Here is a 23,798-nt window from a genome sequence, read left to right as displayed (position 1 = left end):
AAAAGACCTCTGAAAAAGGCTGGAGGGGCTGGATTTTGCACATTTTGAAAGAGAAGACATTGGGGACAGGACAGGAAAAGGCACAGCAGTATTCCAAAGTACCATGGGTTGACACACCGCGAACAGTGACCCTCTGTGTCCTTGTGGGACATTACACCTGGCATTGGATTAAGTGGTAGCAACAACGATGAAATTTATCAGGCACTTGAGCAGGCTGCAGAGAGAACCTCTGTCCATGGTGGTTTTTAAGAACAGCTTAGACAAATACTATGTGGGGTGACATAAACTATAGCTATCCTTTCTCGTGATAAGTGTTGAACCCATGGTATCCCTGTCACATAACAGCAAGTGACAAAGACACAAACGGTCTGAATTCCCAGAGGAAGGTGTTGGTATGGAATCAGGAGAGAAAAGTAATCTTAAATTTGGCTTTCAGAGGTTTTTTAGAAAACATATTTTAGTTATGCTGGGAAAAGCTAAAACTGATCCTGTCCTCACAGTACCTCCAGACTGATGGCTTTATGCACAGAACAGGCTGGGTGCCATCATTTTGAACAAAGGCAAGCAAGAAAGGTAGACATAAGGAAGACCAAAGATAGACAAAATGGCCAGTCTTTTCTTGCAGCTGATTAAAAAGTTAAATGATGTACTGTGCATAATCTCCAGCTAATGTAAAAAAATATAGTTTAAGTTTACAGGACATACTAAGAAGCTATGGGGCTCCAGAAATGTAAATGGCCTGCAAATATTGAAATGTAAAACCCCTGTGGCAAAGGTTCGGCTGATGGCTCTGCCTTAGCACTGCAGCTGGCATGGGACTGACGACCTGAAGGGTCTGAGGAACTGACTGAGGGGGATCTCAGCGGGGCGTGCAAGCGCCTGGGGAAGGGCAGGGGAGACAGGGGGCAGCGGGCAGAGGCTGCAGGCGGGGCGGTGCCAGTACCCCCAGTGAGTGCCTCAGGGCTGGGACTGGGGGGGGCAAACTGGGGAGGGGTGGGGGGTGGGGGTGGGGGGGGGGGTGGGGGCAGCCGTGCCGGCCGCGCATGCGCAGCAGCATCCCGGCGGCTCCCGCCCGGCGCCGCGGCGGGGTGCGCAGGCGCGGCGCTGCGGGGGAGGGGAGCGCTGATGCAAGAGGCGAGCGCGGCGGTCGCAGGCGAGGGCCGGCCGCGTCCCTGAGCCCCGCCGCTCCTCGCTCCCGGCCTCTCCTCTCCTCTTTCTCCTCCTCCTCCTCCGCCTCCCGCTGCCGGCCGCAGCCATGTCGGGCGACGAGGTGAGGCCCGGCGGTCGCCGCCGTCGGGGGATGGGGGAGCCGGGCCCGAGGCCTGCGCCTCGGCCGCCATGTGGGAGAGCGGGCCTCAGGCCTCCGCCCCGCGGCAGGGCCGGCGCCTTCCTCCCCCTCTCACCGCCGGCCCCGGTGGCTGCTGCCCCGGGGTTAGGGGGGGCCCCGCGGCCGCCTCTGGAGGCGGGGGCCGGGCCGGGGGCCGCCGCCTGGCTTCGGGCCCTGCCGGGCCTCTCCCTGCCGCGCCCAGGCTCGTGGAGACGGGGGGGGGCTCCGGTCCTGAGGGGAGGCCCAGCGGTAGGGGGAGGGCCGGGGGGAAGGCAGGCGGCCCCCCCCTGCCTGCCCCCGCCGTGCCGGGCTCCTGGAGCGGTGTTTAGCGCGTGGCCTGGAGGCTCGTCTGCTTTTGGGGCTTGAGTATCTCGTCTTCTGATCCCGAAAGCTGTTTCTCGACGGTTGATAACTGAAAGCTATCCAGCTATGGTGGTTCCTTATGTACACGCCTAGGGAAGTGGACACGCCAGTCTCTGAGGGGTTTTTCAGATGTCGTAGGGTTTGTGTGCTGTACCTTCAGTAACCTCATTTCAGGTGTTCTCCTGGGGAGACAGAGAGCTCTCCCTGCCTGAGGTTATGGGCACCCTGAGGGGTGACTGTTGGGAGCTGTGCTGGCAGAATCCGTGACATGGCTGCTCTTGGGCTTCTATCTTTTTGCTGGTGTTGCTTAAAATGCCTCTGTGGCTCTCCTCCACATGAGCAGAGCACAGTCACACTAACTTGGTGACAGGTGAGTCATATGTAGTAAACAATAACTAGTGTACTTACTACTTTAATGGTAGCTGAGGCTGGTTTATTAAGCTGCTTGGAATGAATGTGCTGCATTTTTAGGCCTAATTGTGTGCCTGCAACTGCAGTTCTAATGTCTAGGTTAGGAAATTAGGACCCTTGCTTCAGCTGCTTTCTATCTCAGATGCTCATAAGACCACAGAGCAGCTAGCCTACAACTTACTGGTTTAGATTTAGTTTGTATCATTTAAATTATTTATACTGCGTGATGCATTTGTTCTGATACTCACCTGGGATCAGGAATCTAGTGTAGTAAAGTTACATATCTGGGTTGCTTTGTCTAGCAGACTGACAGAATGAAGGTAGTAAAAGGTATGATGGTTGAACTGTCACTGTTAGGTCTTCTGAATAACGTGTGAGAGTGAGTGCGTGTGCCTTCTGCAGCTGCAGGCTGTTAGGAGCTGATGTGGAGCTTTACAAGTGATGGCTCTTTTTACAGTTCATGATCCTCGAAGGTGAAGGCACATAAATCTCAGTTAACAAATCTGCACCTTAAAACCTAGTCTAGGTGTTAGAAACCTTGGTTTGATTCACCTGTACAGTGTTCTTCAAAATATGGGCTCTGGACTGTGGCTTAAAACTTTCAGAGCTTTAAACAAAATGAAGCTTTCTGGTAGCAACATCTCCTGTCTGATTGCTGCCCAGCAGCATGGTACAACCCAGGCAACATGAGGCCTGCCTCCAAGGGAGGAGAAAGGCAAAAGGCAAACCTGAAAGTGATGAGCACTAACCTCTATTTATATGTAGTAGGGTTTTTAATAAGATATAAAATCCTACTTAATGATAAATGAAAGTTGTGTGGGTTTTTTTGTTGTTGTTTTTTCCTGGCCCAGTGGCTTTATGAAGCTCCAAGGAAATAATACTGGAAGATGCTGCATTTTGAGCAGCAAGGGGGATTGAGGTGCTGATTGATAAATAACTTTGTACTGTCACAGAGGGCTGTGCAGAACTAACTTTTTCAGTGCGGTGTTGCTCTGTGCTTTGTAGACATGCCTATGTTTATCCAGACTAATGAGATGGGATTAATAGAACCTCCAGTAGAATCCCCAGCAGTTGCCACTGCAGTAGAGTATACACCGTGTATAGGGTGACATGGGCTTATGTTTTAGGATTAGAGCTTCACAGTCCAACTTCCTTTTTTTTTTCCCATTGTCTTTCACTTGCTTGAATTTTGCAAGTTGGGATTTTGACTGTATAGGCCTTTGAAATAAGGAATGGATACATGGAGTTGGATGTGAGAAAGAACCGTGGCTTAAAGAAGGGGAAAACCTCATGGGAATCTGATGTTGCGAGCAGAAACAGGATGGAAGTTTATATTCATTTCTGTATAGTAAAAGGCATGGGCTCTGGTGGTGTACCTGGCAAAACACAGAATAGCCTGGTTATGTGGTTGGTCAGTTTATATCATGACTTCTATTATTTTTAAACTGTGCATGACCCAAGAATGCTCTTTAGTTTTTACTGAAGCTCTAGGTGAGCAGAATAACTCAGGTGAAGACCTTCTCAGCTTGTCTGACTTCTCTATTCAGTTTCCTCAGAGCAGTTGGCCTGTTACGACAAGGTCAGGGTTTGCAGAAGCATGGCTTGCCCTGCCTGGGTTTAGGTGCCATCTCTTTAGAGTCGAGCAGGCTGTCAGAGCCAGGCTCTGCAGAAGGCCAATTGCTTTGGTTTTTCAGCCTTAAAACTACCTGCAGAGTCCAGAAGTTGCCCTTGCTCGTTAAACTCAGCTTAGTGTACTACTGGAGACCTTGTCTCTTGTAGACACAAGATACACTTTATGGTAGTTTGGGGTTGAAAGCTGTTCTTTTCCTTATAAAGAGGGGGGTGATATGGGGTACATGGTTCCTTAGCAATTATTGCACTCGATCTAAAACATTATCTTATGTTTGCTTCTTCATAGAAGAAGGTATAGAAGTCTGAGGAGCCTTGCAAAGAAAGTGTCGTCATTGAAATGGGTTGTGATCCTGAAACGGGTGTTCATCTGGGTGTTCCCAAAGCTGTAGGCCCTTGCCTATGCAGACAGTTTTCCTTCTGTTTCAGCGGAATCCAGAGGTTACAAGAGGAAGCCAGCAAACAGCGTAACCAGTTGTGAACATTCCTTGCTGTGCCTTGCCAGAGCATGATTCATACATGTGCATTGAGAGGGAAGCCAGCCAGCAGAACTTTCTTGAGAGCCATTCTAGCACAGCTAAAGGCACACTTCATTTTGAAAGCCTCAAGCTACGTTGTCACATACATGTAGACACTTCTGGGTGTTCGAATCACAGCATCGTTAAGTGCTTTGTGCTGCCTCTCAGCCTCACTTCAGAGCCTTTATGAAACACGTAAGCTCCAGAAAATCAGAGTATCACAAGATTATCACATGCGGGAGAATGAGAAGTGTGAGGAAAAGAATGCTTTATGGACAGAGAAACTTGGAGGGTGTAACCAAACAAGAAGTCGCAGAGTTTCTCCTTTGAAATGGTTATGTTGTCCTGAGTAAGAAGTTTTTATGACGCTGACTTGTAACTACCTGAAAGAATGTTTTTCAGCTGTTAGAAAGTAAGACTCTCCAGTTTTTCTTAAGTATCTAAAACTGTTTGAAGCAATAAGCATACACTATAGTGCAGAAAAACTGGCCAGATGTAACAAAACTGATGGGTAGGTAAGATGTCGAACTTGCGTCTTAAAGAAAAGTAGCAGGAGGCAATCCTGTGTTGGAAGACTTGAAGAACTTGTGTTGATTGTCTCCGGTATTTAGGTAAAGAATAGATTAAAAGTCATGCTTGGGGTTAGTGCTTTCCTCATGGTCATTCTAGCTGAATTAAGCTGCTTTCTTAGTTAAAGAATCAAACAGCTTTGAGATGAGACCTCTGCTGCTTCATAGTGCTGGGAGCTGACACCTGCCTGGCTGTATCACCAGGCGCTTCTGAGTTTCTCCCTAGGCCTAAGTGTTTTTGTTGAGACGGCTTTTGGTAAGACTTGCCCTTTTAATACATCTGGAAATTCACGTGTTCTGCGTGATAGATGTTCTGACTCTTTGTTTTTGTGATGCTGAATGGTACAGTGATTTCTTCGTGGTCTGTCTTCAGTGTAGGAGTCCAAAATGGTAATAACACAGGGAAGTAGCTACTTTGTCAAAGATTCACAGCCTTATTATTCTTTCAGCTGAACTCCTACAGATAGTAGGAAACTTGAAGAAAGCATAACTGTTGTGAGAAAAGTGGCAGAAGTTTGAAACTGTCAAGCATCATTGTAACTTTTTTTCTTTCCTTGTAACTGGTCTCCTTAGTTGTGCCTTGGAACAAAACCAGTGGTGATAACACTGAGGCTCACTGTTTTGGAGTCAGTTCACTTGTGTTGCTTTGCCACAGATCAAGAAAAATCCCAGGCTGAGCTGAAAGCCTGGTTAACACTCCTTCTGTTTGTTTAACAGAAGGAATGTGGAGAGAAACTTAAAGGTGTTAAAAATGTTAAATGGCAGGTGGTAATTACGCTGCTGATGAACTCTTGACTTTTACAGATGATTTTTGATCCTACTATGAGCAAGAAGAAGAAGAAAAAGAAGAAGCCGTTTATGTTGGATGAGGAAGGAGGGGATACACAAACAGAAGAGACTCAGCAGTCAGAAACAAAAGAAGTTGAACCAGAGCCAACAGAAGACAAAGATGTTGAAGCAGATGAAGAAGACAGCAGGAAGAAAGGTAAAATGAATCTACGTAGATGAACTCTGAAGGGTAGTTCTGTATTGTGATAGAAGCCTCCTTTCAGGAGTGTGCCATCATAATGTATGGTGCTGAGCTCCTAGTTTAAGATCTTGTTTAGATCTAGTTTAAGATACTCTGCCTATCTGAAAAGCATATTTTGCTTGTACTGCCTAAAGCCCCATTCACAAACATAGAGCAAGTGACTAGTGGCTTGTGCAAATTCTGCTTTCATGACTCAGACAGAATCTCTTGTGTGTGACAGTGAAAAGAGGAGCTCAAAAATAGTTATCATGAAGCTTAAAATCTTCTACATGCAGTTGTTGCAATAATTGCACAATTCTGGCATTATTTCACTTCAACAATTAAGCTGTAGTGTGAATTACAGAAATATGGTTAAAAGTGTTTCTATTTTTTTGGACAAGTGCGAATGCAACTAGGCTGCTACTCAGAATCTATTTGGAAATATGCTTCTGAGTGTGTGTGTGTGTGTATATATATATGATTTTGCTTTTTAGATTGAGGCCAATGCCATTTCAGGATGACCTGATTAAGGGAATGCTGTTAACTTAAATCCTTTTTTGATAAAATTGGCTCCTGCTGTAGACCAAAGAAAATAAACTTAACTCCTGCAGTTTTCTATTCACTTTTTTTTTGAGTATTTCTACTATAATTGCAGAAGCATCTAATTTCTCTTGCACAGCACAAAGATAGATTAAACAGGTAAATATAAGAAAATGCAGATACAAGATACAGAAAATACAGGAACTGTAAAATAGTGCTGAGGTATCAGGGTAGAGGGGAATGATCTGTTGAAAACCAGAAGGATATCTGTAGGGGCTACAGATCATTGCTTATGTCTTGCTGTAATGTTTTGAAGGCACTGGATGTGCATTGGAAACCTTACTATCTGAACTCTTACTACAGTTACTAATATCTGGACTACTTTTGCTTATCCTTTGTTTTTTAGATGCAACAGATGACTTGGATGATTTAAACTTCTTCAATCAAAAGAAAAAGAAGAAGAAGCCAAAGAAGATATTTGATATAGATGAAGCGGAAGAAGGCGTAAAGGTCTGTTTACATAACAAGGCCATTTCGTCTATTGTCAAATAACTTTCCTGCTTTTCTTTTCTGGAGATTGACGTTGCAGGAACTGTTTTGAGTCTGCCATTATATCCTGGTGCAGTTAATATTGAAACTTGTTTCACAGTGTCCTTCAAGTATAGTAGGTTCTGCTCAGTATGTTTGTATGTAAGGGCTTTTTGACTGGAGATTAGAAAAAAAAAAACAAAACTGATATGCACAATAAGCAAGTAATTCCGCAGTCAGTAATAAGGGTTGATTAGCATCAAGGTAACTGTCTTCTGGGGTGAGAGAAGAAAATGATGTCAGAAGCCATGCACAAAACAGTCCTCTACAAGCCAACCGTTCAAATAATGGGTATATATCTGGTAAGAAATCTGTTCTTACTCTCGTGTTTTCTTTAGAAATGATTGGCTACTGTTATGTATTTCAGTAGGTGTACAAGACACATTTACTCTACTCAAGTTTTATTCCAAGTCATAATTCTGGATCACATGTCAGCGTAACTGGGAAGCCCAGACAGCAAGAGGGCAGAGAAATGTTATGCTACATGTAAAGCTATTCTTAGATTCTGCCTTTTGAGGAAGAAAATGGTTGAGGAATGGTTGGAAAGCTGCCAGGCAGAGAAGGACCTGGGAGTGATGGTGGACAGTCGGCTGAATATGAGCCAGCAGTGTGCTCAGGTGGCCAAGAAGGCCAACGGCATCCTGGCTTGTATTAGGAACAGCGTGACCAGCAGGGCTAGGGAGGTGATCGTCCCCCTGTACTCAGCTCTGGTGAGGCCGCACCTCGAGTACTGTGTTCAGTTTTGGGCCCCTCGCTACAAGAAGGACATCGAGGTGCTTGAGCGGGTGCAGAGAAGGGCGACGAAGCTGGTGAGGGGCCTGGAGAACAAGTCCTACGAGGAGCGGCTGAGGGAGCTGGGCTTGTTCAGCCTGGAGAAGAGGAGGCTCAGGGGCGACCTTATCGCTCTTTTTAGGTACCTCAAGGGAGGCTGTAACGAGGTGGGGGTTGGCCTGTTCTCCCACGTGCCTGGTGACAGGACGAGGGGGGAATGGGCTCAAGTTGAGCCAGGGGAGTTTTAGGTTAGATGTTAGGAAGAACTTCTTCACTGAAAGGGTTGTTAGGCATTGGAACAGGCTGCCCAGGGAAGTGGTGGAGTCACCATCCCTGGAAGTGTTCAAAAGACGTTTAGATGTAGAGCTTAGGGATATGGTTTAGTGGAGGGCTGTTAGCGTTAGGTTGGAGGTTGGACTCGATGATCTTGAGGTCTCTTCCAACCTAGAAAATTCTGTGATTCTGTGATTCTGTAAAATGCTCCTCTGATCTGTCCCAGACAGGCCGAATGGTTGCTGTGTTTTCTGTAAGTGCAGAAACATACCTGCATCCATGAAGGAATTGTGACACCAGACTGAATTGGCTGCAGGTGTCACAGCTTCGCCTTATGTCAGTGTCTGACACATAAGGTGTTTTGTTCCCTAGTGCCCAAATGTGGCTGATTCCTTTAGCTAAGTATAGCGTTACCTTGTTCTTGACCAGCCAGAAGTTAACTAGAAGATTGTGTTGATTACCTAATAGGAAACCAAGTATTACAAAGGAAGTAATGTAGACTAACTTTTAATACCTAACTGCACTGGTACATGTTAGGTGCATGTACCCCATTGTATCTCGACATTTAAAAATCTGTCCCTTTTTCATGTGTTGTACTGCAGTGCTTTATTCAACATATTACAGTTTCAGTTCTTACTTATTACATTTCAGGATCTTAGTGGATAATACTAGCGTTCGTCTAGTATAGTGTACAACTGGTATAATTTGTTTAATACTGTAAATTATATATTTTTGTTTGTAGGACTTAAAAATTGAGGGAGATGTGCCAGAGGTAGTAGAACCTGAAGACGACCTTGATATCATGCTGGGCAATAAGAAGAAGAAGAAAAAGTATGTGAAGTTTCCAGATGAAGATGAGATAATGGAGAAGGATGAAGGTAAAAGTATAATGTAGCCTGGGAGATGTTGAAAATTATATGTAGTCCATGTTATAGGTGAATAAGTTCTGCTGAAGTATCTTTTGGTTTCAAAATTAATTTTGTTACTTTTACCAGTCACGATTATCAAAAAAAAAAAAATCTTCTGTAGAAGTGCTGTATGAATTCACTGTAAGTGCTGGTGTCTCTTCTAGGCAGACAAACAGGGAACAATTCTGTCCCTGTCGTAGTAAAATCTTCTTTCGATGCACTTCTTAGAAATGTACACGCAAGGTTAAAGAATTACTTGTTTAGGATTCATTAAGAAAAACAACTTTCTTTACAGCTTTTGAAGATGAAGATAGCAAAAAAGATGATGGAATTTCTTTTAGTCTTCAGTCAGGACCTGCGTGGGCAGGCTCAGAAAGGGACTACACATATGATGAGGTAACGTTAAAAGGCTTTCGAAGTATTTTACATGTTAAAGTGCTCCGGCAGTGCAGAGCCTTGTGTTTGTGTATCCCATTTCCTACTTAAAACTAAAGATCTTACATTCAGAAGCACATGATCAGAAAAATAACAGAAAGCACATCTGTTGTCATAGTTAGTTTTCACATAAAGCAATATTAAAATGCCTCTGCAAGCACACTGAGGTACTTGGACATTATAAAGTAAACCTCTGTGAAAACAGCTTCTATCTTCTGCATTTAGTACAACTTTTTTTTTTTTTTTAAAAGTGTGCATTGAAAAGCTTATGGGGAAGTGTTAATAGACAAAGGCTATCTAATATTCATTGCCTCTAAACATCTGAGGTAGCATTAACAGTGTACTTCAGCATGAATGTCTTACATGTCTCAAATGATGTGAACCACCTCCCCCCCCTTTTTTTTTGCAGTTACTCAATAGGGTATTTAACATCATGCGGGAAAAAAACCCAGATATGGTAGCTGGAGAAAAACGGAAATTTGTCATGAAGCCTCCGCAGGTCGTAAGAGTAGGGACCAAGAAAACATCTTTTGTCAACTTTACAGATATCTGCAAATTGTAAGTTTTACTCTTAATATTTCCCAAGAATAGTGGAATTTTCTGTGCTGTTGGCTGTTGAATGAATGCTTTTTGGAAACCACAAAAAAAAAAACCAACAGTGACAAACCAAACTGGAAGCTGTTCCAATCATACTGTTCTTTTCCTCTGTTATATATGTGAAAGGTATTTATGAAGGTGATTTATTGAGACAACTTCGAACTTTGTACATACCAAAATGGTAGGCTTGTTTCACGGGCCTCAGGGACTGAAACCAAACCTAAAGCTCTTTTGAGTGTTCTCACTTCTAGAAGTGTGTGTGGTTTGGTCTTCAGTGGTGTTTATTTGCAAGACTTGGGTTGGGATGGATGTTAGGGGTGAATTCTGATCTTGAGGTGAATTACAAATACTGTTCTCTTGGTAAATAGCGTGGAGTTCAGTATTTTTTTCCCCTGTGCTTTCTCTATCTGAATATTTCTTGTGAAGTCAGTTCTATTATTTGTGGGCACTTCTAGAAATATCTATCTGATTTCGTAAGCAAGGACTTTTCTGGCATAATCATATGGAGGACCTGGGTAATATACTAAACGAAGGGCACTGGGAGTGTGTTGAGGGTTAAGAGTGGAAAATCTGAAATACAATTCTCTCATTTTAATTAGAGAGTACTTATTGAAATTGTGCTTTCTGTTTTGTGGACTGTGAAGCTTTGTGTCCTTAGTTCATTGTCTGCATATGCTCTTTGGTACAGACCCTATGGCACTGCCCTTTCAAACTTTGTACTTTAAGATCATTTTAACTTACCATCCCTGTATAGATACCAAATTTCTCTGAAGGAGGGGGGTTAAAGATATCCATACTTTATTTTTAGATTACATCGTCAGCCAAAACATCTCCTGGCATTTTTGTTGGCAGAATTGGGTACAAGGTAAGGCTATTGGGCTGTGGGTGTGCATGTTTGTAGGAAGCAATGACAACATAGTTGCCATTGATCAAAAATAAGATTGCTCATTTTAGGTCTGTACTTTATGTGCTTGAACATCAGGCTCTTCTTCCCTGCACCCAGATGCTGTGCTGGGTGATTGAAGAGACACCATTTCACAGAAGAGGTACAGAGGCAAGCTATAAGTCCCAGGGAACAGTTTGGATAGCACTTCAAATTCCTTGTCTGGGACCTTTCTCCAAAAATAATCTGATAGCAGTGCTGTTTGTCTCAATTGGTGAGGATGGCTGTTTGGCTCCTGTTCAACTTAAGGCTTAGGATTGCTGAGGAAGAGAGAATGCCTGCCTGCCTCAGGGAAGTTTTGAGGGCATGTAGCTAGTTATTCTGTTTAATGCCACAGTTAAATCCAGTTGTCTTAGCATAAAAGCTGCTTTGTTGCTTTTAAATGCTTTTGATAAAAGATCTTACTCTGTGACAATGTACTCTGGTTGTCTTTATTTCTGTCTTGAAGATAGTAAAATAATGTTGTACGTAGATGTACAGAATCAAGCTATCTAATTGCAATGTGGTTATAACAAATGCCTTTTACTCTAGACATTGAGATCTCTTCAGCTTCAGATAACTTAAACAAAAACTTAGAAAATGTGGTCTGAAAAAACATTTAATTTATTACATCAGAATGGCTAGAAGAGGATTGTAGTAGTATTCTACCTTAGTAGAGTTGTCGTGGTCACTTCTTTGAGACAAAGAGGTAGTTGTTCTCAATTCTGTACATCTCTCCTGGTAGGGCAGCTTAACTATGAGGCTGATCTCTGCTGGAGTCTGTTTTTATTGTAATGAGTTATATTTGGGCAAAACTTTGTATAGGTTTTCAAGTGCTGTCAGAATTTTACATATTTCTCTTTTTCCCCACAATGTAATTCTGGCTTACTCTTACCTTAAAGAATGCCTCAGTTAACTTGCTTCAAGTTGCTAACTTCATATACTTTTTTTATTTGATGTCTTCTGCAAATCAATTATTTAAAATTCATTTTTCTCTTAAATTAGTGGCTCAATAGATGGTAACAACCAACTTGTAATCAAAGGAAGATTCCAGCAAAAACAGATAGAAAATGTTTTGAGAAGATATATCAGTAAGTATAACTCCACTTTCCGCTACACATTTTTCTAATGACGGGCCATGTGTGGGCCAGCGTGCCCCTCTGCACGTGTGCGTGCTGTAGAGGTTCTGTGCTAACAAACTATGACTTCGCTGCTTTGTGATGGAATAATGCAAGTGAAGGATACATATACGTAAGAATAGATAGGAAGAATACATAACTATATGGTTATACTGTATAGTGAGCACTTAGGACATACTCTGTCCTGGTGCAGAGATGTACTGAGGAAGACAGAGTGGTAGAAAACTGTTTTCATCTGACATTAACTTCTTAGTTTTAATGAAGACTATGGAAAATAATGGTAATTATTACTCTTAAAGTCTGTTGTACATGCTAGTTAACAGACTGTGCTTGCAGTTTATATGCAACAAAATGCTGTTTCAGACAGTGTTGTCTGTGTAAGAGTTGCTGACATGTGGGAATGCTTTTTCAGCGGAGTAAGTCACGGGAAGCCAGTGGGAAGCCTTAGCTGGTTATTACTTCTTAAAACACTGGTGTCAGGGCACAGTGTACCAGATGTACAAAACCTACTCTTTGTTAACTTAGGAACAAGGAAGTATTTTTAGTCTATGTGAACCTCTGTGACTTTCATAGTAAGCCACTTCTAAGTCAGTAGGTGAATTTGAGCATCCTTTCAAGACAACAGTTAAACTAAAGGCTGAAGAAGTGATTTTTTTTCTGATGGTAATGCATTTTTTTAACTGCAACTTAATTCCTTTCCTGCAGAGGAATATGTCACCTGTCATACATGTCGGTCACCAGACACAATCCTACAGAAGGACACCAGATTATATTTCTTGCAGTGTGAGACCTGCCACTCTCGCTGCTCCGTCGCCAGCATCAAAACTGGTTTCCAGGCTGTCACAGGCAAGAGAGCACAGCTCCGTGCCAAAGCTAACTAGTTTGCTAATCAACACTGGATTTTGCAAAGTGTTCTGGGGAGATATGACTGGACAGGTTTACAATCGGAATGGATTTACCATTGTATTAAAACAAGATTGTAAAAACTACAAGAAATTTGGCTTTTGATTGATTGGTCTGTGAAATCCTTGCAAGATGCAGATCCTCAAGCTGTTCACATACATTTGCTCATTGAATATATTTTACCAACTATAAAGAATGTGATGGGAAAGGAGGTGCTTTTTAATCCATTCAGACTTCTGTAAAACACAAGATAAATTAAAGATACTGTAACAGTGAGTGTCTTCGATTTGGATTTTTCCTTCAGTTTCCTATTTAAACAGTTGATGGGAATGGTTGGTGTGTTGTCCTTTCAGATCATGTCACTGAACTATGCCCAATACTCAGAAGTTTAAGGTTATTTCGCCTTTGTGTGATGGCTGATTTCTAGGTAGGCTATTATTAAACAGAGAAACCATTCACAAAATAAGGATGATACACCAACATGAGAACTGCTTGTGCTTTTATAGCTGCATTAGTATGGGAACACATTTTGCACAGAAAGTGACATCAAGACAGGTTGATACTGCTTTATAAGGCAGAATAGAGCTTTGAGCTAGTTCAGACACCATATTGATGCTGAATCTTAACACGGGATTGATAACACAATTGCTGTATTGTAAGCTTTCATAGTGTCATAGTACTAAATTTTGCAGTTTCTAATAGAAAAATGTTTATATTTCTTAAGTCCTGCACTCTTTACCACTTTAATAAAAATATCTAAATGCAGCAAAAAAAGATTGTAGGAAACATCGTTATATGATGGCTGCAACACAGTTATATATATCTTGAATTTAACAGAAGATACTGCCAAGTAGTTTGTATTCCAAATTAACGCATTGACGTCTTTTGATTATAAAATGTACTTATCTCTGCTAGCAGTCAGTATCTGTAATCTCTAGGGGACGTGCATAGTGCTGTCCTGACTACTTTTTTAGTGCTGAAAAAAAAATTGTTACAGCTGCCAAGTGTGAAGATGCAAATGGGGAGTGAAATCCCTTATGAGTACTGTAATGGGGGGGAATAGAAGTCAACTGTCATTTTACCACTCCCTGAAACAGTGCAGGGTTAGGATAAGGTGCAATAGCTCAGGAGTGCTGACACCCATCCCTGCAGGTAAGCAGAGTAGCGTCCTCCCCAGAGAAAATGGTGGTCATTTTGAACATGATTCATCAAATAACAGAAACTGAAAGGTTTCTACCAAGTTTTAATCTTTGTATGTATGTTAATACACAGCACAGTTTTTCTGGGAAGTCACTTGCTATTTGAAAACTTGACAGCACTGCAAGGCAAAAATCAAAGTTTTATAGTTGGTTTCTTAAAAGCATTTTGAATTTCAAGTGAGCTATAACAAATGTTGGATGTATCTTTAAGTGAATAAAGCCAGGATCAGTGCCTCTTGTAACATTATTGTTGTATTCTTTGTTTTTGTTTCTTTTTTTTTTTTTCCCTCTCTAGCAAATAGCCTTCTACTTGGAAGTAAAACTTTTTGGAGAAGTGTTAGATGCCTTCTTTCAGTGGCATGCTGTTGGGCACACTGAAATAGCTAAAGAACAACGCTTCTGTTTTTACATGTGTGCTTTCCTGGGTCAAATACCTTTATTGTCCTTTCTAAAGAACTCTTGCCTTTAAAAAAAAAAAAAAATACAGTATGGCCTTGAGCTGGTACTGTGTTCTAGTATGTTAAATACAAAATTTGACTTTGTTGTATTGGATCAATAAGATTGTTAATGAAGAAGTAAATCACTGTTCAGAGCTGTCATGGAAGGTGTCCTGGTGAGTACAGATGCTTTATAAGTGTATTTTGAGTGTCTTCATGAAAACGTTGGTTTTGGTGACTACTATTTGGCTGAAATATCTCGAGGTGTGGACTTCAATTTACTTGTGGAGGAACGTCACTGGCACATGAAAAGTCTTCTGTCTAAGAGCAGTTTTTAGATTTAAAACACCAATAATAAAAGGGAAAAAAAAAACTTTTCCCAGTGTTTGTTCTAAACCAAATATAGTCCAAATATAGTATGTATTGTATGCATATTACTGTTTGCCAGACTGCTGTGTTTGAAGTGTAGTCATATGTTCAGAGGCAGAAAAAAAATAAGGTTATGTGCTTCTGCTTATTATAAGCAAGCAGCTTAGGGATGGATTTTGTAACAGCAAGGTAGTAGCTTTGCCTTGGGACTGCATGGAGTATTTGGCTGCACATAGTTGTTTCTCCATGATTTCCTCTTTATGAGTTAAAACTTGGCTGTATGGAACTGGTGAAGGTGTGAGAACTAGATTTTTATTTGGCAGTCACAGACTGTGTGGAGCAGAATAAAATCCCTGTTTTAATGGGTTGGGGAAGAGCTGGGGAGCTAACCACACTGGTACTGGACCACACTGGTACAGCTGGCTTGCTTCTCTCCACATCTGCTGTATTGTGAGTCATACACCTTTAAATAATCTAAGCTATTGCAGGTCTCTTCCTCAGTAAAGATGCAACACATCTTCCAGCCCAAAACAAGAAAAAGAGTCTTGAAACACATCGCTGGAGATCCTGGGAGAACTGTAAAGGGGTCGTTTTCTGGTCAATTGGACTAAAATATATTGATATCCTTGTAAGAGAAATAATGGCTTTATAACACACTTGCCAAGTAAACACTATCTCCCTTGTGCAGACAAGGAGCTGGAACTTGAAGACTTTAGTGACTTGAGCAAGGTCACTTTTGTAATCAGTGGAATGAAAACAGGCGTAGTTCCCTGGTTTGCTGCAAGGGGGGTGGAATAATCTTCCTCTGAGGTCACCTGGCTCGGTTCTGCTGAACTAACTACTATGAAGAAAATCAGTGGGCCTAACTGCTTTTTAATGGAAGCTTTTTGTCAGAGGATTTAAAGCAATGTATTTATTATAACCTTAAATGGTATAAAGAAGCGTGAAGAAGCAGCATTGTAAGTTCTTGTGTGTGAAATTTCTGGTCATGTATTGTATACTCTGGTCATACACACTGTACCCTGAAATCCCCAGTTTGTGTCAGTGTGGGGCTTGTTGGACAGGGAAGCTTGGTCAGCTAGGATGATGGGCAAGGAGAAGAAAATGCAGACTTGAAGGATGCTGAAAAGAAAAATACTACCTCAAACTTGAGGAATTGGCTTTTCTTTTCCGGAAGAAGAACATTGTTTCCCTTCTGCTTGTGACTATACCAGCAGGTTTGTTCCACGCTGTGCAAGCTTGCTGTTCATCTTTCTCTTTTACATGTTGCAAGCAACTGCATATTTCTGAAATCCAACAGTAATAACTTGACATCTATGTTATTAATCACTTTTCTGCTGAATACCCAACAGAAATGCATAGATACCTCCCTTTTCAGTCCTTTCCATTTTCCATGGAAAATCTGTGGGCTCTAAGAGATCTTCGGAAACTATCAACTGAGATGTTGGAAGGAGAAAAGTTTATGTAAAAGTGAATAAAATTAACCGTGGTATCTGGATTTTTGCGGCTGTGACCTGAAGTTTTCATGTCAGGTTACAGGCAAGAGAAAGTCTTTTTTTTTTTTTTTTTTTTTCCAAACTCCTTTCTTTTTGAGGTCTTTCTGAATTCTCTACCAACACAAATACACTTTAAACCCCTGTTGTTTTTTTTCTTCCCCCCCAGCCTTGCTTGCTGCTTTGGGTAATTATTCTGAAGGTTTCCTGTATTTTTTTTTTTCCATGTGGAACTGTTTTGCTTGGGATGGAGCACAGCTGTGTGCCTTGATGCCTGAACATGCACAAGCCCTAAGTGTCCAATATAACTGCTGTGTTAAGGGTCATGGCTGGATCTTGGTGCTTCTAATGTGGTCTTAAAATCCTCATCTGGTAATAATCACTTCTTTAAAGAAGAAGAAAAATAAATTTTATTAGTTTTATTAGTTTTTTAGTTTTGTGTACTCAAGTGTCTTTATGGCCCTCAGAGCCTGTTGCAGGCCTTACACTGTGTTTTCTGTTTAGCACTGAAATAGCCTTTTTTCCAGCACGAATGTGGGGGAGGCTCTGTGCTTAAGAAATCTTGTGTTTCTTTTTTTGCTAGTTGGCAATTTCATGTTCTGATCACTTCCATTGGGCTCTGGCGATGCCCCTTGTGCCGTTTTTCTAAAACCTGTATCTGTGTGCAGGTCCCTTGACCTTTATTTTATTTTACAGCAAAACCAGCTTTCAGAAAGATTTTCTCAAATACTTTGTCCACTGTGTTGCCCCACATGATGGTCTCACCAATGCGCTGCAGGTGTTGGGGAGCTTCCCCCTCTTGCAGGGCTGTCTGGCTCCAAGGCCAGGGCTGGGTTTCTACCCCTGGGGCAGCCAACTTCAGGTGGACAGGACATCCCTGCAAGAGAAAGCAAACTGGGGCCTGCACGCTGCTGCCAAGGGATGGAGAAAAACTCACTAGCGTTCAGTGGTGGAGTGACTTCACTCGGGCTGTGGTAGTCCTGTCAGTCTCCACTCATTATTAGACTTTTGCACTGGCCGTATGGAACTGTTAAAGGGTGAGCGAGCCTTGCTGATCACTCTTTGGCTCTCTAGGTGGTGGCTGAGCTCATGACTGGAAATTGGGGAGTCTTGGTTGGTGTGATATTGCTGCCGATGCACAGCTGTGGTAGAGACTGGCACCTGCTGTTCTTCAACCCTCAGCAAACCTACAAGAGAAGGGTTCTTTGAGAGACTGGGACAGGCAGATAGCATAACTGCCTTGGAGATGGAGGACATCAAACAGCTAAAAGCCCTCTGGGGTCCTTGGACTTCCCTTTCCTCATGTAGTCTATGCTGAGCACAGAGCCTCTGGGCCAGTCCCCAGGGGCTGTTCATGCCACTCATTCCCAGTTAGTCTCACTTCAGCCTCCAGCACAGTTAACTGGGGATCCCCCGCCACTCCAGAAATACAGCTTGGTGGCGTTAGGGTACGCTGTGCACTGCTGTCCTCCAGAGACTCACGCTCCTGTGTTCTGATGGGCCAGGCACATCCAAGGTGGATCCACGCAGCCAACAAACCTGCTTGTCCCCTTCCTCTGCTGGGCAGGGCCTCTTTGCTCCTTATCATAGTATTCATTACTCGCTTCTTGTAAATGTGAATCCTTCCCCTTCTTAGCAGGAGTTTCCTTCCTTACTAAGCGAGCTGACTTTTACATTCACTGTTTCTTCTGCACAGGGGGGCTGGCACTGCCTCAGCCTCAGGGTCCGTCACCAGAGGTGGTGAGCTCCTCCTCGTGAGGGTGTTACTGGTGTCTGTTACTGTTTGATAGGCACATGTCAGACTCCGGTACAGTGCAGCAAGCTGAAGCCCTCTGGCATTGCCAGGATCAAGGCATAACGTTTTTTTATTCATTCTCTCAGTTTTTTAAGGATTCCGCACTTGATCAGGGGTGAAGTACAGAACTACTGGAGGTGCCAACAGTGATAGATGCCTGCCTCTATCTTTCCACACACCTTGCCACCCAGATTCATCCTGCAGACCTCTGGGTGGTATTCTTAAATATGTTTGATTTTAGACAAAACCAGGATCGCATCCAGGATACATGGCAATAGGATTGTGCTGCTTGGAACATCCAAAATTCTCGAGAGCTATGGTAGTGAGCCTGGAGGAGAGGAGGATGATGAAGTGAGGGAAGGTGAAGGAGCAGGGGAAAGTGTCCTCCCTTGTCTTTCCCACAGATGGACTCTCTGAGGAGGAAAGGTACAGGGTGTAATTGTTAATAGCTCCCAAGAGATAGTTCCCGAAGTACAGAGATGACGACAGTGCTGAGTACAAATACCAGATTAGGCTCACAACCGGTGCTTTGATGATATTATAAACCAGTGTCACACAGCACAGCAAAGTGATAAAACTAAAAGCAACCCTAAACCTGCCCCCAAAGATGATAAAAGCAAAGCAGGGAGCATAGACAGCAAGTAAGGGGTCATGTAACACAACTCTCAAAACTCATCCAACAATGAGAGCAAAAAAAGCAACATCACAGCAACTATTAAACAAATACAGCAGGCAAGTTTGTTCTCTCTGACATGCTCTGGTCAGATCTATCATTAACCCAACCCTTCGTGCTCTGTCTTGGGGTGCCAAAAGGACTGATGTGGTTTAACCTGGCAGGCAGCTCAGCACCACCCAGCCCTTTGCTCACACCTCCTCACCTCTCATGGGATTGGGGAAGGAATCAGAAAAAAAGGTAAAACCTGTGGGTTGAGATAAGGACAGTTTAACAGGTTAGAAAAGGAAGGGAAATTATAACAAAACACACAAAACGAGTGATGCAGAATGCAGTTGTGCTCACTGCTTGCTGACTGGTGCTCAGCCAGCAGTACCTGAGCAGCACCATTCTCCCCCCAGTTTTATTGTTCCCCAGGGCGCTCTATGGCATGGGGTGTCCCTTGGGCCAGCTGTATCCTGGCTGTGCCCCCCCTGCTCGCTGGCAGGGCAGCACGAGGAGCTGAGAAGTCCTTGGCTCTGTGCAAGCCCTGCTCTGCAGCAACTGCAACAGCCGGTGCTATCAGCATTGTTTTTCTCCTCCATCCAAAACCTGGCACCATTCCAGCCACGGTGATGCATAGGTAATGAGAAAATATGATTAACCATAAAGCATAAGAAGAACAAACGGTGAGGGTTGGGCAAGTGGGCAAATGCTGTGGAAAAAAAAAATAAATGCAACCAGAAAATTATTGATTTGTGTGTGCAGAGGCACTGGTTCTGGGTTAGGATTCCTGCTGGCTCGGAATACTGTTGTTTGAGAGCACAGCTATTAAAAAGATGATTTTGTGTATCAGATTTACGTTTCTACTTCGTAAGGCCTAGTACATCATGCCTCACCTGTTGAGCATTGAGCATTTTACAGGAGAGTGTGATGGAGTGCATCTTGTATACCCACAGCCTTGAGGGTTGAAATTATGCTTAAAAGGAGCCAAGAAAACAAAGGGAAGGAAAGGAAAAGAAAATGAAGGGAAGAGGGGAATGCTGTCAGGATCAGAGTTGATGGGGATGAAGCAGAGGTGGGAACTAACACAGCCCACAGTGCCCATCCCTCCCTGCTCACTCCCATCAGGTGCTCTGTCCAGCCACCCCTATGCCCAGTCATCATCTTCGGAAGGACAGGAGGAATTTGGCTATAAATGTTATTTTTTTCACTGGTGCTCTGCCTGCGTTTTATAGCTCTGTGTACAAATCAGGGGATAAGCAGGACTTTTCAATCCGTAAGTTGGGTTGCTCTTCGCATATACTCTGTGCCATCGTGTTCTTAGCATTTATTTTCTGGCTCGCACTCAACAGGCTCTTTGTGCTGCTCCCCAGGATGTGTTTAGCAGTTGGCCAGAGCAGATCTTCTCCAAACATCACCCCCAGACCCGTCAGCTGGGTTGCTAAACTACAAATTCAGAAAGTCCCTGGCTGTTGTCTGGGAGAAAATTATTGTTGCTCATTTGATAATGCTATTTGGGAGGGGAAATCGTGGAGATGTCTTAGATTGGAAAATGATCTCCTAGCAAAAATTCTGTTGTGGGAAAAGGTCTCCATGGTTGTGGAAAGAAAGCAACGTGCAGACTGCTTTCAACTTATCTATTTTTATCTAATTGAAAAAGCTCCCTGCTACCAGCACAGCTGAAACAATGGCAACAAAACAAGATGTTCTGTTTATTACAGGGAGGTGAGACAGCAGTTTTGAGAGACAGAAATAGTCTCAGAAGCAGGACAGATCGAGTGTGACTCTTGTAGGTGAGCGCTGCTCTTCGGCCTGGCTGGTTCTGCATTGGCTCCAGCAGTTGCAGTACCTGGCTCCCACAGACAAGCGCTGGTTTTGCATGCTCTGCTGCTGGGAAGTGCTTTTCCTGCTGGGGGGATAATTCAGACCTATTAAGGTGTGAGTTGAAAGCCGTGAGGAGCAGTTGCAAAAGCAGCACGTGATATTTGTGTCTTCGTTTACAATTATTGCAGTGAAGGATTGTGATCTAACATCGTGGGAAGTGTATGTTGTTCCGTACATAAACAGCAAAGTGCTGCTTGTGTGCTGCCTGACGCTGCCCCACCACACACCCCGGTATCTCCTCTGGCTTCCTTCTCCCAGTGCAGTGTCTGGGTGAGATAACCAGCCCCAGTGAGGATGGGTGGGTGAGTGTTATTATGCCCTGCTGAATGCTCCTCGAATGCATTATTAACTTATTTTTTTTTGTAGATGAGAACAATTCCCAGTGGATTGTTGCTTTGATTCATGTAAAACCAGATTTCTCAAAAGCTTTTTGTAGCACAGCTCCATCTGCAGCTGGGATCTGTTTTTCAAGAAAAAACAGCCAATATATCAAGTGGCTTTGAAAGCCGGGTCTGGAGTAAATTAGAGAAGCCAAACACATTTTTGGTCCTTGTTTTTGCTATTAAGGTTCTGAAATGTTTGGCTTCTAGTGTTGTTTTTGTGGTGTTAGCATTGTTCACCTCCCTCATGCCTTGGGTCGCTTCCCCAGCAGTGTTCTTGTGACCACAGCATTGCTGAGGTCCCCATGATGCTGCCGGCCATGCTACCCTGCCAGGGCTGAGCCTTCCCAGTGCTAGAGGGATAGAAGAGAACCTGGGGAAACTACGTAACGCACAGGAATGTCAGTGTTACAGACAGCAGCGGGGCTGGAGCAAGGATGCGTCGCTCTATCATTGGCTTGTTTTGGGGAGAGAAGAGCAAGAACAAGACAAAACACCAATCCCCCATGTGCTGCAGAGCCTCAGTCATTGTGGGCATCCCTCTGCTTTCTTCCTGGGAGACGGAACGGTGCCCAGCCTGGATTTCCTGTGGACACACGGCAGGGCCACGGGGCCTCCTCCCCTTGTTGCCTTCTTGGGTTGTGCTCTGCACGGGGCAGGCAGCGCCTGCTGGCTCCACGCCGATTCATTCTCCCCTTGCACGGGACAAGCGTAGGTGTGAAACAAATACCAGCTGTGTCTGGTAAGGTTTAAATCCAGGATCCTTCATGAAAAAAGAAAGCAAACAGTTACAAGTAAAACTGATATGCACTATATTTTTGCTTCAGCATCACCCCTGGATACCTTTCATTTTGTTTTGTTATTCGTTCCTGGGACATCTCCTGTGCCAGAGCCATGAGCACTTGAGGATGCCACAAATGTCCTCTGGGTTACTCTTGGGCAGTGAGCAGGGGTGTCCCAGAGCTGGGCACCAGGTCGCTTTTATTAATACCTCCTGCTTCTTTTTCTTGTGGTTTTAATTACAATCCACCATCCCACATTGCTGTTAACACGTCTTTGTTGCTCTTTTTCATCTCTTGAGTGCCTCTTGAAGTTTAGGCTTTTGAATGCAAATGCATGTCCCAGGTGGCTGTGTTGGCCATGAGCTGAGTACTAGCAGGGATTTCTGATTCCTCACTCACATCCAATCAGCCAGAGGTACACGAATTATTTTAGAAGAGCTCTTAGGTGCAGAAATAGTTCTTGATGGTCTATTTAAGATTATTCTCGTTTTGTCCTTATTCCTTCTGACAGCTGCCTGCTTCCTGCCCAACCTGAACTCCTCTCTTCACATAAAGCTCTCAATGCATTTATTCAAATATCACATTAGATGCTGATACGCAAACAAGCTCCTAATTTCTTGTGCTACCAGCCCATGAATTCATTCTCATCCTCTGTGCCACAGCATTAATACCCAGCTTTGGTGGCACTTGGATGTCGCTGCCCTTGTCTCTGGGGACGTGGGGCTGGCTGTGCTGGTTGTGTGCTGGATCAGGGGTTGGGGCTGGACCTGCCAGTGGGGATGAGCCTCCCGTGCTGCTTGGCTCCTGCCTTGCAATGGGGCAGGGTGCTGTGCTCGCATCCCTGGGCCCCGTGCCCACCCTGGTCTTTAAGCAGTTGAAATGGATGTGTTTTAGTGTGGATCACACCTCGCAGCAAACAAAGGGGTTTTATTAAAAGAGACGTGCAGATGAAAGATCCCAAAGCCTCCCAGGTCTCTCTCAGTCGTGGTGCTAAGGGAGGAAATTGCCTGCTGTGGCCTCAAGGAGCTCCTTATGTTGTTTTGGGGTGAATTGGAGCAGCTGTGAGCTCGTATGTGTGTGCCTGAAGCTGACATCTGTAGGATGTCATGTTTGAGGAACCCTCTCTAATCCATCAAAGAAAATAATCCACCTGCAAGGAAGCAAGCATGGATGATGAATAGGTGCTGAATTTGTGGGGTTTCTCACTAAAGATGGGATTTCCTGAATCCTGATTTTTTCCTCCATTCTCCCACCGCATCCAGCCAAGCTCCCTACATCACATACATGTAGGCCATTTTTTTAAAGGCCTGCAGTGCTTTTAAAACGTGCCATGCAGACAGGAGGGATGATGCTCCACATGGCTGGAGCCCGCATTTTCCTGCCCACCAATGAGTGTTGATCTCCACAATGTGCTGAGAGCCCCAGGCTGCTCCTCCCGATGCCCAAAAGACTGCAGCGTCCCCCAAAACATTGGGATCACCTCAAAGGAGGCTTTAGCTTAAGGGATTATACCAAAGAGGGAGTCCCACAAAATGTGGAGCAACCCCAATAAGAGGCTTCAAAGGGGCTGATGTTCAAGACATTTCATTGTTATTCTGGTCCCTGGAGCAGACCCTGAAGACCAGCAGGCATTTCTAACTGTGCACCTCCCTGTTTTCACACTTCTCTAGCTGTGTTCAGGACTTGCATCAAGGTTCTGCTTTGTTCCTCTACTCAAAGGCTGCCTCTGGACCTTTCCCATGGCCAAGCAGCATGTCTGGCCTTATGCTGGATTTCAGCTTGGTTTTGTGCGGGATTTCACCTCCTCCAGTGCCCCTTTCCCCATGCTGAGCACCCCGTGGCGCTGCGCTGGCAGTGATGCTCTCTGTGGCACTGGTGAATCCACCTCTGTGTGGGCACTGG

The 23,798-nt window shown here is 43.9% G+C and overlaps 1 protein-coding gene across 1 annotated transcript; it reads left to right on the top strand.

Moving 5' to 3' along the window:
* The first annotated feature begins 1,089 nt into the window (after positions 1-1,089).
* On the top strand, positions 1,090-13,178 carry EIF2S2 (eukaryotic translation initiation factor 2 subunit beta). The gene is made up of 9 exons (XM_084537717.1): positions 1,090-1,270; positions 5,622-5,802; positions 6,773-6,876; positions 8,741-8,876; positions 9,202-9,302; positions 9,751-9,899; positions 10,747-10,803; positions 11,866-11,951; positions 12,705-13,178. Exons 1-9 carry the CDS (start codon positions 1,256-1,258, stop codon positions 12,878-12,880), a joined length of 1,005 nt encoding a protein of 334 aa, XP_084393843.1. The 5' UTR covers positions 1,090-1,255; the 3' UTR covers positions 12,881-13,178.
* Positions 13,179-23,798: the final 10,620 nt, after the last annotated feature.

The sequence above is a fragment of the Aythya ferina genome (genome assembly GCF_964211825.1).
Source record: "Aythya ferina genome assembly, chromosome: 16".
NCBI classification, from domain to species: Eukaryota; Metazoa; Chordata; class Aves; order Anseriformes; family Anatidae; genus Aythya; species Aythya ferina.
The sequence above is the reverse complement of the archived record's forward strand: the minus strand, read 5'-3'. Positions and strand labels throughout refer to the sequence as shown.

What these genes read in the sequence shown, in the direction of transcription:
- EIF2S2 (XM_084537717.1), top strand. An exon ending in TTGGCAGAATTGGGTACAAG is followed by an intron (nt 10,804 to 11,865) that starts GTAAGGCTATTG and finishes CTCTTAAATTAG; the next exon opens with TGGCTCAATAGATGGTAACA. An exon ending in TGTTTTGAGAAGATATATCA is followed by an intron (nt 11,952 to 12,704) that starts GTAAGTATAACT and finishes CCTTTCCTGCAG; the next exon opens with AGGAATATGTCACCTGTCAT.